General features: G+C 44.9%; 5 protein-coding genes and 1 long non-coding RNA gene across 8 annotated transcripts; 3 read left to right on the plus strand and 3 right to left on the minus strand.

Annotated features, from left to right (window-relative positions):
* Window positions 1–564: 564 nt before the first annotated feature.
* LOC9634651 (SUPPRESSOR OF ABI3-5) lies at window positions 565–3,795 on the minus strand. Of its 3 annotated transcripts, XM_024670267.1 has the most exons (14): window positions 3,755–3,795; window positions 3,563–3,681; window positions 3,390–3,430; window positions 2,851–3,316; window positions 2,725–2,796; window positions 2,572–2,664; window positions 2,423–2,502; window positions 2,244–2,367; window positions 2,114–2,189; window positions 1,971–2,062; window positions 1,846–1,914; window positions 1,624–1,785; window positions 1,418–1,568; window positions 565–1,355 (listed from the first exon to the last, which is right to left on the minus strand). In XM_024670267.1, exons 2-14 carry the CDS (start codon window positions 3,587–3,589, stop codon window positions 643–645), a joined length of 2,166 nt encoding a protein of 721 aa, XP_024526035.1. In that variant the 5' UTR covers window positions 3,590–3,681; window positions 3,755–3,795; the 3' UTR covers window positions 565–642. The 3 variants fall into 3 exon arrangements, with proteins under 3 accessions (XP_024526035.1, XP_024526036.1, XP_024526033.1); XM_024670268.1 differs by having other exon boundaries at window positions 2,244–2,364; window positions 3,563–3,786; XM_024670265.1 differs by having other exon boundaries at window positions 3,563–3,786.
* A 113-nt stretch (window positions 3,796–3,908) lies between these two features.
* LOC9636014 (probable polyamine oxidase 2) lies at window positions 3,909–6,899 on the plus strand. The gene is made up of 10 exons (XM_024670269.1): window positions 3,909–4,624; window positions 4,680–4,774; window positions 4,834–4,922; window positions 4,987–5,100; window positions 5,452–5,539; window positions 5,598–5,683; window positions 5,731–5,833; window positions 5,885–5,982; window positions 6,056–6,485; window positions 6,550–6,899. Exons 1-10 carry the CDS (start codon window positions 4,600–4,602, stop codon window positions 6,859–6,861), a joined length of 1,440 nt encoding a protein of 479 aa, XP_024526037.1. The 5' UTR covers window positions 3,909–4,599; the 3' UTR covers window positions 6,862–6,899.
* Window positions 6,900–6,930: 31 nt separating this feature from the next.
* LOC9634652 (ER lumen protein-retaining receptor) lies at window positions 6,931–8,185 on the plus strand. Its single transcript, XM_002965554.2, has 6 exons — window positions 6,931–7,115; window positions 7,182–7,447; window positions 7,576–7,691; window positions 7,741–7,814; window positions 7,891–7,954; window positions 8,048–8,185. The coding sequence occupies exons 1-6, from the start codon at window positions 7,025–7,027 to the stop codon at window positions 8,082–8,084; spliced, it is 648 nt and encodes a 215-aa protein (XP_002965600.1). The 5' UTR covers window positions 6,931–7,024; the 3' UTR covers window positions 8,085–8,185.
* LOC112344830 lies at window positions 8,157–8,793 on the minus strand. The gene is made up of 3 exons (XM_024670270.1): window positions 8,541–8,793; window positions 8,415–8,453; window positions 8,157–8,366 (listed from the first exon to the last, which is right to left on the minus strand). Exons 1-3 carry the CDS (start codon window positions 8,700–8,702, stop codon window positions 8,244–8,246), a joined length of 324 nt encoding a protein of 107 aa, XP_024526038.1. The 5' UTR covers window positions 8,703–8,793; the 3' UTR covers window positions 8,157–8,243.
* LOC112344831 lies at window positions 8,374–8,988 on the plus strand. Its single transcript, XR_002991843.1, has 3 exons — window positions 8,374–8,474; window positions 8,526–8,729; window positions 8,789–8,988. It is a non-coding gene; the product is annotated as an uncharacterized LOC112344831 (long non-coding RNA).
* Window positions 8,989–11,155: 2,167 nt separating this feature from the next.
* On the minus strand, window positions 11,156–11,936 carry LOC9634653. The gene is made up of 4 exons (XM_002965901.2): window positions 11,848–11,936; window positions 11,761–11,790; window positions 11,569–11,669; window positions 11,156–11,519 (listed from the first exon to the last, which is right to left on the minus strand). Exons 1-4 carry the CDS (start codon window positions 11,900–11,902, stop codon window positions 11,217–11,219), a joined length of 489 nt encoding a protein of 162 aa, XP_002965947.1. The 5' UTR covers window positions 11,903–11,936; the 3' UTR covers window positions 11,156–11,216.
* Window positions 11,937–14,067: the final 2,131 nt, after the last annotated feature.

Below are 14,067 nucleotides of genomic sequence, written 5' to 3' on the forward strand. Positions count from 1 at the left end.
CGGTCGAAGGTGTCCGACGCAGCCAGTCACGCCTCCATACCTTAGTCCGCGACCATCAGCACTTTCCAAGGTTCGGGTTTGAATATGTTGTCGATGCAGACGTGAAGAACTTGAGAGCTCGCTACCAGATGTCCGTAGACTACAGTAAGCAGCACTCTGCACAGGTCTACTTGATCAACTTTACTCTGCGCAAGGATCCTTTGGAGATTAAACCAGATGACGAGTCGATATATTTCTGGGGGGTGCGGTTTGATCCCGAGGACCAGACTGCAACCGTGACTAGTTTGGATGCGAGAGGTGCACGGGAGGCAGCTGTTTTGAGTTTACGCAATTGGACTGGCAAGCTCAAGTTTGATGACTTGGTGGGATGAAATACTAAGTGCTTAAAGAATGGCATCCTAAAATCTTCATGATTAAACATTATATACATTATTGTAAAATAATGTTATCAAAGGGTTCAGTCCTTTTGCATGGCAATAAATTTCAGCGCTTTTGGATGAAAAGCCTGATTGAGAGGAGGCACACATAAGCAAATCCAACAGCAAAGTCGGGAACAGAAGAGAGTACGCTACAATCATCAAGCTGCTCGGGGCAATCGTTAAGGAAAAACAAATTTATCACAATTTTAACATAGTTTGTAACTTAGCTTCTTGATACTGGAGCTTCCATAAATCTCCTGCGGCTTCTTGCTGGAGCTGCTGATCTCGACGACAATGGCTGGGACGAACAAACACTGTTTCGCTGTTGTGGAGTTGCCGGAGTCATCTTCACGGGCTCTACTCTATTGCTGACGGTAGTGCTGCTCGAGATCACGGAACTTTGCTCCACAGCTGCTAGAACAGGTGTAGATAGCACTGGCTGATAGTCTCCACCAAATGGATTAGTTCCACCACGTCCCAAGTTGCTCATTGTTCCATGGCTTTCACCGCCAGATCTTCCCAACGCCTTCGCTGCTGTGCTTGCCTTGGTGGTGGTGGTGGTGACAGGAGCTCGGGCCTCGTTTTGCCGCTGCTTCCACACGTTCACTGCGTCGTTGATCTTCTTCTTTCCCAGGTTTTTCCCAGCAGCCAGACGCATGTCTTTCTCTCGTTCTTTTGCCTTCTTCATGGCAGCCTGTGCTGCAAGAGCAGCAGCAGCCACGGACTCCGCTAGACTCGGCTGCTTCTTTTCGTCACCAGCGTCTTCTTTGTCCTCGTCTTTCAAAGTACTAGCGTTTTCTGGAGCAGTAGCAGTATCAGCACCAGCAGCAGTAGCTTGAGTGCTTTCGTTGGCGTTTTCGTCGACATACGGCTGGTACTCCTGGGTTTCATGGTCGTAACTGTACCACGCACCATCCTTTCCACTGTAGTAGAGCCCTGTGTTGATTCATTTTGTAAGTTCTAAGAAAATTCAAAAACACGTGAAGGCAATCACGAACCTCGAGTTGCATCGTAGTACATCCCTGATGCTGCATCGTGATAGTAACCTGACGCCTCGTCCCAAACGAAACCGGTCTCTGGTGTTGCAGCACTATCGCCAATCTGATCATCTTGCTGTTGCGGGTTATACTCTTTCGGAGCCCAAGCGTACTGTCATTTATATCCGCGTGAGAACACATCTACGTAAAACATAACAATTGCTTACTTGTTGAGGGAATGCTGCGGCCTCAATTGCAGAGGCAGCTATGCCACTTGCCAGAGCAGAGTATCCATTTAAGCTTTTGGCATATGATACTCTTAGAATCTGGCTGTTTCTCTCCAAAACACATCCGTTTGTAGCGTTCATGGCCCTTGTAGAATCATCAATCTGAACACAGCATCCAGCTTATAAACAACACATAAACTTCAACATGAAAGAAATACTCACCGAGTGAAATGAAACAAAAGCGTATCCCCGAGAGAGCTGAGTATGCCTATCCCTGACTATCCGAACTTCCTGCTCGAAATAACAAGTAAATTTCTGCACTAACAAAAATGTAAATTCGATCATACTTTCAGTGACGCGTGCTTGGAAAACTCGTTGCTGAGTATTTCCTCGTCGATGCTATTGTCTAAGCCCCGGACAAGCAAGACTTGGCTCGGACCTGGAAAACTCCACGTTAGTTTATGCTACAGAGAGAAACCCAGAAACTAACCAGGATCTGAAAACTTCCTTCCGGCGCTGATCGGAACCTCCGCCAGTGGTGCATCCTCCGCACGCTTTTCGTTGCACTGTTAACACATCCGAAAACAACGGGGTAAAGAATCAGAAACGTATCATCTTACCTGAAAGCATAATACACGGCGTGCAAAATTTGCACATCCACACAAAGTACATATCCAGTCATTAACTTCTCGGCCCGGTTGTCTTGCGCCAGGAAGTCCCCCAGGTCCAGCAGTTGGCTTGCTACTGTCACGATTTGCGGTGAAAAAGCTGCCATAAACATCCATGTGCAAAGTCATACCTGTATTCAAAGCAGAGCTTGCGGCCATCCAAAACCATGCCTTCATCCCAAGCCTCAGCCATCATCGTCTGTGCAGCTTCCTGCAATAACCTTACTCGCTCTCAGCATCGGAGATGAACATTTCTAATAGTTCCAAACAAAGTTCTTACCACGGACGGAAAATCTACGAAGGCAAAACCACGAGAAACGCCAGAAATTCGCTCTTTGATCACTCGAACGTGCTTCAAGGGGCCCCAGATGGCCTACATTCAACAGAATAAGCATACAAAGAAATTAAGAAACTTAAAAGTCGTCATTCTTACGAAGGCCTCGTAAAGATCGTGCTCCCCGGTTTTTTGTGAAAGTCCCTTGACAACAATCGTAGCTGAAGGAGCCTGGCAACATTTACAAACAAGTTAAAAACAGGAAATCATGTCGAGTTCACTCACAACTGCAGGAAAATCGTATCGGCCTCTGTCGTTGAGCTGTTTCTTTGAATCGTACTGCAAGTTTCCGTGTTCCTCGTACGCTGTATCTCGTCCGTAGCCGTTCCAGGAAGAACTTGAGTTGCTCTTGTCGTCATAGCCAGAAAAAACCACGCGATCACGTCCTCGATCACGAGCTGGGCTTCGGTCCCTGTTCCTGCTTCGGCTCCTACTCCTACTCCTGCTTCTACTTCTCTCTCGGTCTCGATGCCAGTCTCTACCTCGACGATACCTCTCGCGCTCAAACTGACCGCCACCCCTTGGATGCTCTTCAGTTCCATGCGTCGAGTACTTGTCCTCGTAAGACGACCACTTCGAAGAGCCTCGTCTTCCATAGTCTTGGGCAGAGGCCCAAGAGCCCCCATACTCGTTTTGGTGGTAGAATGCCGCTCCTTCATAGCCGACATCATCATCCGCAGTATAACTCAATCTACGAACAAAACAAAGAGAAACACTTAAGAAACTGGAAGAAAAAAGAGGTAGAGAGCTCTCGATCGACTTACCGGTCACTTTGCTCGTAGCGAAGCCCATAGCCCTCCACAGCCTGTATAACGAAGAAGATTGAGTCAGGATCGCATTCGTTATGGAACTAGAGCATAAAGTCATGATTTTTAGTGTCGCGAGGCGGCGGCTGCCGGGCTATCACTGAGAGAAGAAGAATTTAACGGTGTCATACGCTGCTAGAGTAACGCCCAGTGTCCATTCTCACTTGAGCTGCTGCATTGGCCAAATGATCCCCGGCAAGAAGAAGAAACAAGAAAGAATTTCGCAGCGCAGACACTAGCAGAAATCTATCTGCAAACGAGGCGACACAGCGCAGTGAGGATCCAAGCTAGAGGAAGAAGCCGCATGAGCCCTAGCTACTGACCTCGATCCCACACGCCCTAAAATCTCTGAGGTCACAGGGTCGATTCCAGCCCCTTGCAAATATCGATAGATTCCGGGTTCGATTCTCAGGGCCCGCGCCTTTTTACCCCTTTTTGTGTTAAGAGCCCTATTTCGTTTTGTCTGGAGCGGCAGCGATTTGCCCTGTTGCGGTCGATCGGCGCGGCGCGGATTGGTCGAAGATAGATCTCGCAGCAGCGATCGCGCGCGCGCCCTGCTCTGGTCTGGAATCTGGATCGAAAATAGAATAGAATAGATTTCGATTTTAATAGGGGGTTGCCGGGTCGAGATCATCCAGGACAGGGAGTAAGCCAGCGCGGCTTGTCGCTGCTTGTTTGCCGTTTCTTCTTCGTGCCTGTGTGTCACCCTCCTCGCGCGAGAGAAGTCCCATCCTCCAGTCCATCCGTCCGTCCATAGTCTTGTTTTTCTCGTGTTCTCTCCTTTTTGCGTTCTCCACCATCCATTTCTCACGAGATACGTGCCACACGCTAGGCTTCTGCTTCAAAATCCCCTTTCTTCCTCCCTGGAATCCACTCTTTCAACTCCTCAGTTGCCACTCTAGATCCTTGGGTTGAATTTTCTCTCGTTGTTCTTCTTTCCTTTTCTTTGCTTTGATCTTTGCTTTGTGTGTTCCTCCTCTAATAAGTGTGCATGTCTGGAGTTTGTGTATGCCTGAGGTTGCTTTCGCCTCATCTCGGTTACTTCGTTTTTCTGTTCTTTATATTTCCCTTCAAGTATCTCTTTTGCTCCCTGGATCCATCCTCATTATCACAACCCAGTAGTAGTAAACACCATAAAAATTGAATTCTCGGCTTTCTTCTACACGCAATGGCACCCACGATGTTATCATCCAGTAAGAATTACTTTGTTTCCACCTCTTTGTTGCTAATTCCTCTCTCTTTCCTCAGATGATTCATCGTCATCTTCTCCTACTGTTCTCGTTGTAGGGGCTGGGATCTCCGGCTTGGCAGCTGCAAGAATGCTTCACAAAGCAGCGTTCAAGGTGGGAATCCTTGTCTCTTTTGTTCTTCACTTATTCATTTTGTTCATTTGATTTTGTAGGTGACGGTACTCGAGTCAAGAGATCGAATTGGAGGTCGGATCTATACAGACTTTTCTTTCGGATTTCCTGTTGATATGGGTGCCTCATGGTAGTTTATGAAAAGAGCAAATCTTTTAAGGAAAGAAACGAGACGATCTTGTCCTTCTGTGCAGGCTACATGGAGTTTGCCAAGACAACCCCTTGGCTTCCTTGATAGGACGTTTGAGGCTGCCTCTTTACCGAACAAGTGGGGACGACTCTGTCCTCTATGACCACGACCTTGAAAGGCAAGCAAATTTGTTTTTGATAGGCGTCATCTAGGTGGTAGGAACACTCGAAATCTAGGAGTGTGTGAGTGTGCACAAAGTAGCTACTTTTACTCTCTAGCTGCATGGGAAAGGACAGAGCATTCTGTTTTTTCTTATGTTGAGTTCTTGGGAGCTCTGGGTTAATATAGTTGCTCCAGGTTTCTATCAAGAATCAGGCTTGCAGGCTCTGGCATCAGCGACTATGACTGAGATTTATCTTCCAGAGGTGATGTGATTTCAGGGAAATTTCATTCGTTAGCTCGAGTTCGTCTAGTTGCCGCAGATAGTTGTGGTTCTATGGTATTTCTAACTCGTTCCATGATGTTGCAGCTATGCTCTCTTCGACACGGCAGGGAACCAGATTCCACCGCAGCTGGTGACTAGAATGGGCGAAGTTTTCGAGGCCTTGCTTGAAGAAGTATCTTACTGTTTCTTAGAAAGCATAGCGTTAAACTCCTTTGGTTCTTTTCGTGCAGACTAAGAAAGTTCGTGAGGAGTTTGCACAAGATATGTCGCTGAAGCAGGCCTTCTCGATCATACTTAAAAGACGTCCAGACCTGAGGTACGAGCTTTCCTACTCCGACTTAGCACTAAATATCCCTGTTTCAGACAAGAAGGCCTGGGACACCGAGTTTTACAGTGGTACTTATGTAGACTGGAAGGATGGTTTGCTGCTGACGCAGATAAAATCTCCCTCCAGAACTGGGATGAGGTGAGACATGACCAATTCTCTTCCCCGTGACTCAGATCCTTTCGTGTGCAGGAAGAATTACTTGAAGGTGGCCACGGCCTCATGGTCAAAGGTTATTGGCCTGTCGTTTTCTCTTTGGCCGAAGGACTCGATATAAAATTGAATCACAGGTAACACGCGCAAGAACGCGATAGTCCACGACTGATGAGTTTTTCTTTTTTTCTTTGCATTTTGTCTGTCCAGAGTAACAAAAATAAGTCGACATCCGAAAGGTGTCCGCGTTGCTGTAGAAAATGGAAAGGTTTTCAACGCAGACGCGATCGTTGTTGCTGCTCCTCTCGGAGTGCTCCAAGCCAAGATCATAAACTTTGAGCCTCAACTCCCGGACTGGAAAGTAAAAGCCATCAATGAACTGGGTGTCGGAAACGAGAACAAGATCGCCATGCTCTTCGACAACGTTTTCTGGCCCAACGTCGAGTTCCTGGGCGTGGTCGCTTCCACCACGTACGAGTGCAGCTACTTCCTCAACTTGCACAAAGCCACAGGACACCCGGTTCTCGTCTACATGCCCGCTGGAAATCTCGCCAACGATCTGGAGAAGCTGAGTGAATCAGCCGCCAAGAATTACGCGTTCTCGCAGCTCAAGAAGATCCTGCCAAACGCTTCCTTGCCGGTAAGTTCTTCGTTGTTCTTGGTCTCTAGTTTGGAGCTAAAAAACTCTTTTCTTCTTCTTGCAGACCAAGTGCTTGGTGTCTCACTGGGGATCCGACGTAAACTCCCTCGGCTGCTACAGCTATGACGCCGTGGGTGTCTCTCACGGCGCCTACGATCGACTGCGCGCTCCAGTGGACAATCTCGTGTTCTTCGCTGGAGAGGCGACGAGCAGCAGCTTTCCAGGGACCGTCCACGGCGCGTTTGCCACTGGAGTTCTCGCCGCCGCCGAGTGCCGCAAGACCATCGAGGAGCGATGCAAAGATCTGGAGCTCTTCCAGCCGGCCATGGCGGAAGAAATCGAGCTCGCCATCCCGCTCCAAATCTCTCGCCTGTGAAGTCATGGATTAAATGAATGCCCTAAAATTTAAATCTATACATTTTTTTCCAGTAGCTTGCTAGTGGAGTAGGGTTTCTAGGCGCGATCGATCGAGAGCGTGGAGGGTTTCTAAGCCGCGATCGATCAGAGCGTGGAGTGGCCGATCAATCGGAGCAGCAGCGATGAATATCTTCCGGCTCTGCGGCGACATGACCCATCTCCTCAGCGTCGTGGTGCTGCTGCTCAAGATCCACACCATCAAGTCTTGCGCCGGTAAGGGAAGAGAGAAAATTTTCTTCGATTCTTTTGATTTCGTGCTGCTTAGAAATCTTTGCGCAGGGATTTCTCTCAAGACGCAGGAGCTCTATGCCCTCGTCTTTGCGACGCGCTACTTGGATATTTTCACGCACCATGTCTCGCTCTATAACACGGTGATGAAAATAATTTTTCTCGGAACCTCTTTCACGATCGTGTGGTACATGAGGCATCACAAGGTCGTGCGCCAGACTTACGACAAGGAGCAGGACACTTTCAAGCATTACATGCTGATCATTCCATGCTTTGCTCTCGCGCTCCTGATCAAGACCAAATTCACTCCACTGGAGGTAGGTTATACTTGGCACCGACCTCTTTTTCTTTGGTAGATGATCTTTCTTCTTTCCTTTTCCTTTTTCCTCTTTTTCTTATTCTTTCCTTTTGGTATGATATCATCTAAGTTTTTCGAATATGGCAGGTTTTGTGGACGTTTTCTATCTACCTGGAGGCTGTGGCGATCTTTCCTCAGTTGGTGTTGTTACAGCGAACCAAAAACATCGACAACCTCACCGGGAACTATGTCTTTTTGCTTGGGTACGCTTCACAAACTTGCTTTCGTTTCATGCTTTTGATTTCATTTCAGGGCATATCGAGGGCTGTATCTGTTGAATTGGATCGTTCGATATTTCACTGAAAAGGGCTACAGGCAATGGATAAGTATGACATTTTTGTTTATATCACAACTTACCAAGGATTTTAAATTCATTTCTTCTCCGTTTTTTCCCGTGTGCAGCATGGATATCTGGAATTGTACAGACCGCGCTGTATGCGGACTTCTTTTACTATTACATCAAGTGGTACGGAATCCCAATCCAAGTTTTTTTTTTCCAATCCTTTTTTTTTTTTTTTTTGAGTGTGTGTGCTGATCCTTATTCTGTTTTGCGTTGCAGCTGGAGGAACAACGAGAAGCTTCATCTTCCTTCTTGAACGTAGATTCTTGTATCTAAGCAGAGAGAGGAAGAGCGGCGAAGAACGCTCTACTGGAATGTGAGTCTTTGCTTGAGCAAATTTTCTTCTTTATCTCTTCACATTGGAGTTATATCACACATCTTACAAGTCGATCAAGCTTCTCCTTGCTTGGAACTTTCATCCCTCTGCAGCTCGAAGCTCCTCGTTCTCCAGCCCCAAGAGAGTGACTGTAAAAGCCGAGTTTGGCAGAGGGACAATTGGCGGCACCACTTGTCGAGTATCCTCGACCTCGATTCCGGCCTGCGATTCTTATCATACACTGGAGATCCTACAAAAAGGAATACCGACCTTCTTGGCGAGCTTCTTGAGGAGCTCCCGCTCCTTTTTCTGCGTCAACAAGCACCAAATGTAAGTAAATTTGCCTATCCAAGCCACTGAAATTCTCTCTTTTGCTCTCAGGAAGAAGAAACGAACCCAGAAGTACATGTTTTCCAGGGAGTGCTCGCGCTCCGACATATGATCCTTGGTCATGTCGAGAGCATACGGCGATGGAAGGTAGGCCATCTTCCTCGCGAGTAGCAAACGACACCACAGCGGCGGCAGGGTGGTAGCAGCACAACGCATCGCCATCGCCATTGGAAAAGAGCGGCGGCACAAGTAGCTGTGAGTTTCTTCTAGATGGTTTCTAGAAAAGTAAACAGTGTTTTTCTATATCTATCCAGTCGCTGTGGAAGAAGACGACTGCGCACCACGAGTCACGCCTGGATTAGCATAAAGCAGAACAAAATCAGTAGTAATGACTGTCAAATCCCGCCAGGTTGTGTAAGATTTGCAGCTGCCATTTTACTGGAATGGTTATCTGATTAGCTAGCTTGTTTACAAGACTCCTCTTCAAATTTAGACTGGAAACTTTTTAATTGTTTTAGGGTTAGGCCTATTCGAGAAGGTGGCTACGGAGGAGGAGGTGGCAGCAGTGGAGGAGGAGGTGGCAGCAGTGGAGAAGGAGGAGTCTGTTTCTTGGCCTAGAGATTATGAGGTGTGTTAGCTCAGTTTCCACATTATCTCTACACACCAATTGACATTTGTTTTGCAATGTGTTACTTGCTTCACTTTGTGTTTCTTGTTCTGGTGTATTAGGATGTGGCATGCCAAGAAGTAAAGTTTAATGGTGGGAGAGCATCTGCTGCATCACTCTGGGCCTGTGCTATAAGGGAACACTACCTCATCACTGCGCCAACCGGTGGTAGAAATTGGATACCGGAAAATGATTCTGATGGGTATTTGGTTCGGGACTTTTGCCAATACATCCAAGGATTCAAAGGAGCATTGCAAGTGTCTTCTGTCGCTGGAATTCGCAAGAAACAGATGGAAAGGATCAAGGAGGCTGAGCGAAATATAATTGGCAATCGAGGAGCGAATGAAAATGCAGCAGAAGAGCTTGTGGTGGCCGAAACAAGGTAATATTTTACTAAATTTTAATAGTAAAATTAAAATTTTATTTTTTCTCAGCAAAAAGAAAAGTAAAACCTTTAAGAAAAAGAAGAAATAAGATCAGAGAGTATTTGTTGGTAAGTCTATAACTGTATACTTGTTTTGCTAATATGTTGTTATGTAGTGAGACGCAAATTACAAGTTTCAGATTATATTAAAAATAAAATTTCGATTAATAAAAGTTAATGATATAATGTGTTTTTTGGGTGTTTTTTTTTCTCTGTTTTGATCAGTTTTTTGCTCAGGTGTTGGTTGCGGGTAAATTCAAATTTTGGCTCTTGAGCACAGGAAGGATCACGGACTTAAAAACCATGAAGTACAACTTTGATCAGGTTCAGAGTTCCCTATACGCTTTGAGCGAGTTCAAGTATTTTTATTTTACTGTTTTTGTTCTGCGGGCAATTTTCTGGTTTGAGAGGGGTCATGCAAGGGACGTGCTGTTCTTGGCCACAACCAAAGGTGACCGCAAGAAGCATGATGAGTTCGACATGGACGACGAGAAAGCATGGGGGCAAGTCCAAGTCATTTTCAAAGACGTTGGAATCGACACAGTCGTTTTGGTCATATCTCGCCTCTACCTGTTGCACAACACGGGCATAACCGAGAATGCGACTTCAACGCTTGTACCTCAGGGATACTACCATGTTATCGTCAAGTCTTTTGAATCACAGCTCGAAAACATTCACTGGTTATAGTTCAGTTTCTTGTCTTTTTTGCTGATATTTCCCTTGTGCCATTTGATGCCATGATCGATGAGGACAACAAATATTTGATCGAGAGGTATGCTGTAGCAACTATTTCCTCGTTAAGGCTCTTGAAGCATTGTGACAAACAAGTCCTGCAACAGCAGCAGCAACGGCAATCGCGTTCGCTCCACCAGAGATCTATACTATGCCAAGGGGTCGAATCCCTTCTAAAGAGTGCCAACGCACACAGCCTTGATCCGAGAGGGTGATGCAACAAAGGATTTTGTGCTCCCGAGAGTCCACTCAGGTGCGCATGGAGAAGATATACAGAAATCTGGTCCAAGGAATGGATATTGCGAGAGCTCTCAGGGAGACTGCTGTGGAGATGATCAAGGCCAATGATGGTAAGCCGGAAGCTTTACGACGTGAGCCACTGGGCAGCTTTCATGGTCTCTGGGAGTCCCTTCACGATACTGCCAGGACTTATAAGGTCGCCAGTAGTGTGTTCCAGGTGATTGGAGTGGCTCCATATGGCATACTCTTCACCATGGCATTGCAGATTAGCTGTGGTTTACTTTAAAAAAGTTTTTCCTGATTTTGGTTTACTGCAGGATTGAAATTCAAAGTTCACAAATGGATTTTGAAAAAGTTTTGCAAAGGTTATATAAATGATTTCGAAACTCTCAAATGAATATCATCCTTAGATGGATGGGCAAACCAAACATGTAAATCATAATTGATCATGCAGTGAATGGTAATGCTCTCAACCGATAAGAGAAAGCTAGAACTGAGAGAAACGTTATATCATCCTCTGTCTCCCATCAAGCTCATCACGGTTGGAGTCTCCTTGTTGCAGCCAAGAGCACAGGAGATTCTTGGTGGCTATGGAGTCGAAAAAGTTGACAAAGCAGAGAGCTGCGAATGAAACAGAGCAAGCATAATAATATAGTACAAACATAATTAACATGGGAGATTACTTTTCCATCACAATCTCCCAAGTGTTTCCAGACTTCCTCTTGATAACAGCCACCTTTAACTCCTTCTGGCTATTATTATATGCTTCTATGATAAGAGCGTTGGCAGGTCGGGGGTTTTGGCCGAGCGGAGCAACCACACATGAAAAGACTGACTTTTCCCACTGGATGGCAAAATTCTGGTACTTAGTGTTGGGATCTTCTTTAGGGAACTTCACAAAGGGCCCATTACTTTGACTGTCAAGCCTCCATCCATCCTTGTAGAAGCCATCTTTCTTCTTGAACGGACCAAGTAGAGTTCTCTGATAGAATAACAATGGCAACAATGTAATATAGGAAATCCTTATATACCTGTGGAAGCCTGGTGTCATCTAGGATATCATCGTGCCAATACTCCAGCAAATGCTGGATGTCCTTCTTGTCCTTTGTAGTCCCTTCTGTAATAGACCCTCCTGCAATACAGAAACATATCTATGAATGAAAACAGTCCAAAAAATCTCATGGTGTTGTGAGATCATGTATAAATGAATGAACGAAACAGACCTTTTAGCCCCACTGCTTGCACATATTGATCTAAACGCACAAACGAAATTATGAGCTTATTCAGCAAGTTCAAAAGCTATCACTCACCAGCGCCTTCATCTTGCAGCTTTGCATTGTCAATAGAGACCGTAGACTGCGCCATAGTACCAGAACAGTAGAAGAAGAAGGAAGGGATGCACAACAACCATGAGACCTTTGAATACTTATATATGTGAAAAATGTTTTTTTTTTTCCTGTGTTGATGTTAACAAGTTGCAATTCCTACAGTGTATACTGTAGCAATTGGCGGTCCATGATGATGATAAGGACAACACAACAAATGTTTAATGGTCAACATTGCAACTCGTGGAACAATGGAATTGGACCTATTCCTTACTCTCATTTAATGCTTGTGGGCCTAAACAAAATTCAAGGGTCTTTTTCGTCTCACAAGTGAGGTGCAATGAGTCTTATCCACTCACTTTAGCCCTTTCTCACTCCCCTTCAGCAATATAAATGTTTTCATTTGAAATATGATCATGGACCTCATTTAAGCATATGCCCATTCTTTGGTGGAGATGGGAGTACCATTATGAATAAGCTGGGTCCATTAGTCATTCTAGATTGTTGTGGTGGCTGTTTGAGTGACTTGGAATGTCACATAATTTTCATTTGAAGCTGTGGTAGTTTCATGGGACAAGACTATGTGGTGTTGTTTTGTTTTAAGCTGTGGTAGCTTGATTCAATCAACCAAAGATGGAATGCTTGTTTGCTGTCTAAAGACTGGTTAATGTACAGTAGTTGGAGTTGTTAACACCCTATTGTTCTCACATTGAAATGCAGGCTTCTTAAGCAGTTTTATGGTGGCAAACAGTGGCAAAGAAAGGACCTCTACTCATGATCATGAGCAGGATCTGACTAACGATGTCTTGCAACTTGAGGATGGTAAAGTTCTTGACATAGCCAAGAAGGTGATAGGATCAGGAAGAAGCTTCTAGATTTGATGTGTGATCCTCAATTTTCCAGGTGACTTAGTGAAGTGGCACATGCTGCTAGGCTGGGACACCCAAAGGGAAAGTATAAAATACCCCACCTACAAACTTGGGGAGGACTTTGACATTTACTTAGACCTTTTGAATGTGCTGCTTGGAACAAAAAGGTAAAGGGAGAGGAAATAATAAATGCATTGTAGATAGAGAAGCATAACATTAGTTTGTTTCCCAAAGGAGCAAGGATTATATGAAAACTTGAAAAGAGGTAGTGACTTGGTGTAGGTAGTTATTGCAGCTTGGCAATCCCACCAACAAGTGCAGGAAGTACAAACTTAACAAACCTGTGCAAGTCTATCAGGCAAATCTATTGCATGTGACTCATATTCTAAACTAAGACCTAGATGAAGTTGATTCCATGGCATGACAATTTTTTTACAATGTATTGCTACAGTGAAGGCATGGGTTGATAAATTATTACAAATGTTCTTTCAAGTGGCAAAAGAGGGGATTAGTGAAGCCAAGGCTATTTGAAAGTTATTCCATGTGAGGCAATTAGTCATCTACCCATACCGCAATCCCACAGTGGATATAGCTATTCTATATGAGGCAACTAGTCATCCACCTGTACCGCAGTCTATTATATAGACTAGTTATTCCATGTGAGGCAACTAATCATCCACCCATACCGCAGTCCCACAGTGGATATAGCTATTTTATGTGAGGCAACTAATTATCCACCCATACCGTAGTCCCACAATGGATACCTTCATCCATAGATACTCCACACGTACTACAGTCCATTGTATAGACTAGCTATTCCATGTGAGGCAACTAATCATCCACCCATACCGCAATCCATAGATACTCCACACAAGAGGAAGGACATACGCATGGATGCCCAATACGTAAGGTATATTATATTTTTAAGTAGCCACTAATCAATGGAAATCAAACCCATGCCATTTGCTCTGATACCACATGCAGCACACTTTATCTCTCTCCCCTTAATCCAACTGAAAAAGGGGTAATTATTTAATGAGAGAGCCTTTAATAGCTATTTTATCCCTATTTATCCCCCCAAAGTTCCAAGGATCCACGGTGATAATATATCTAAATCTCATCCTATAATCACATGCGTTACACATATGCATCAAAATCAAATAAGAATGAAGAGTCCAGGTAATAAATGGTGAAAATCAAATGTGGCAAATTCTCTTCAAAAGGAAGTTCTTTCAAGAGTTAGGGGAAGAGAGTATTTTTTGGAGTGATGATGATGATGATATACTACAATTTATGGGAAGTGGCCATATTTGAAGAACTAGTGAGTATGATGACA

The sequence above is a fragment of the Selaginella moellendorffii genome, unplaced genomic scaffold (genome assembly GCF_000143415.4).
Source record: "Selaginella moellendorffii unplaced genomic scaffold, v1.0 SELMOscaffold_6, whole genome shotgun sequence".
Lineage (NCBI taxonomy): Eukaryota > Viridiplantae > Streptophyta > Lycopodiopsida > Selaginellales > Selaginellaceae > Selaginella > Selaginella moellendorffii.

Bases quoted from the DNA above. Each gene is read 5' to 3' on its own strand.
- LOC9634651 (XM_024670267.1), bottom strand. From the start codon at position 3,589: ATGGACACTGGGCGTTACTCTAGCAGC. The intron at 2,797-2,850 runs GTGAGTGAACTC...AAATGTTGCCAG, and splicing joins GATACGATTTTCCTGCAGTT to GCTCCTTCAGCTACGATTGT. The intron at 1,915-1,970 runs GTATGATCGAAT...TATTTCGAGCAG, and splicing joins CCAAGCACGCGTCACTGAAA to GAAGTTCGGATAGTCAGGGA.
- LOC9636014 (XM_024670269.1), top strand. From the start codon at position 4,600: ATGGCACCCACGATGTTATCATCCA. The intron at 5,684-5,730 runs GTACGAGCTTTC...TCCCTGTTTCAG, and splicing joins AAAAGACGTCCAGACCTGAG to ACAAGAAGGCCTGGGACACC. The intron at 5,834-5,884 runs GTGAGACATGAC...TTTCGTGTGCAG, and splicing joins CCCTCCAGAACTGGGATGAG to GAAGAATTACTTGAAGGTGG.
- LOC9634652 (XM_002965554.2), top strand. From the start codon at position 7,025: ATGAATATCTTCCGGCTCTGCGGCGACATGACCCATCTCCTCAGCGTC. The intron at 7,116-7,181 runs GTAAGGGAAGAG...ATCTTTGCGCAG, and splicing joins CACCATCAAGTCTTGCGCCG to GGATTTCTCTCAAGACGCAG. The intron at 7,955-8,047 runs GTACGGAATCCC...TTTGCGTTGCAG, and splicing joins TTTTACTATTACATCAAGTG to CTGGAGGAACAACGAGAAGC.
- LOC112344830 (XM_024670270.1), bottom strand. From the start codon at position 8,702: ATGGCGATGGCGATGCGTTGTGCTGCTACCACCCTGCCGCCGCTGTGG. The intron at 8,454-8,540 runs GTTCGTTTCTTC...TTGTTGACGCAG, and splicing joins TGGAAAACATGTACTTCTGG to AAAAAGGAGCGGGAGCTCCT. The intron at 8,367-8,414 runs GTCGGTATTCCT...TAAGAATCGCAG, and splicing joins TCAAGAAGCTCGCCAAGAAG to GCCGGAATCGAGGTCGAGGA.
- LOC9634653 (XM_002965901.2), bottom strand. From the start codon at position 11,902: ATGGCGCAGTCTACGGTCTCTATTGACAATGCAAAGCTGCAAGATGAA. The intron at 11,791-11,847 runs GTGAGTGATAGC...TTGTGCGTTTAG, and splicing joins GCTGCAAGATGAAGGCGCTG to ATCAATATGTGCAAGCAGTG. The intron at 11,520-11,568 runs GTATATAAGGAT...TTATTCTATCAG, and splicing joins ATGACACCAGGCTTCCACAG to AGAACTCTACTTGGTCCGTT.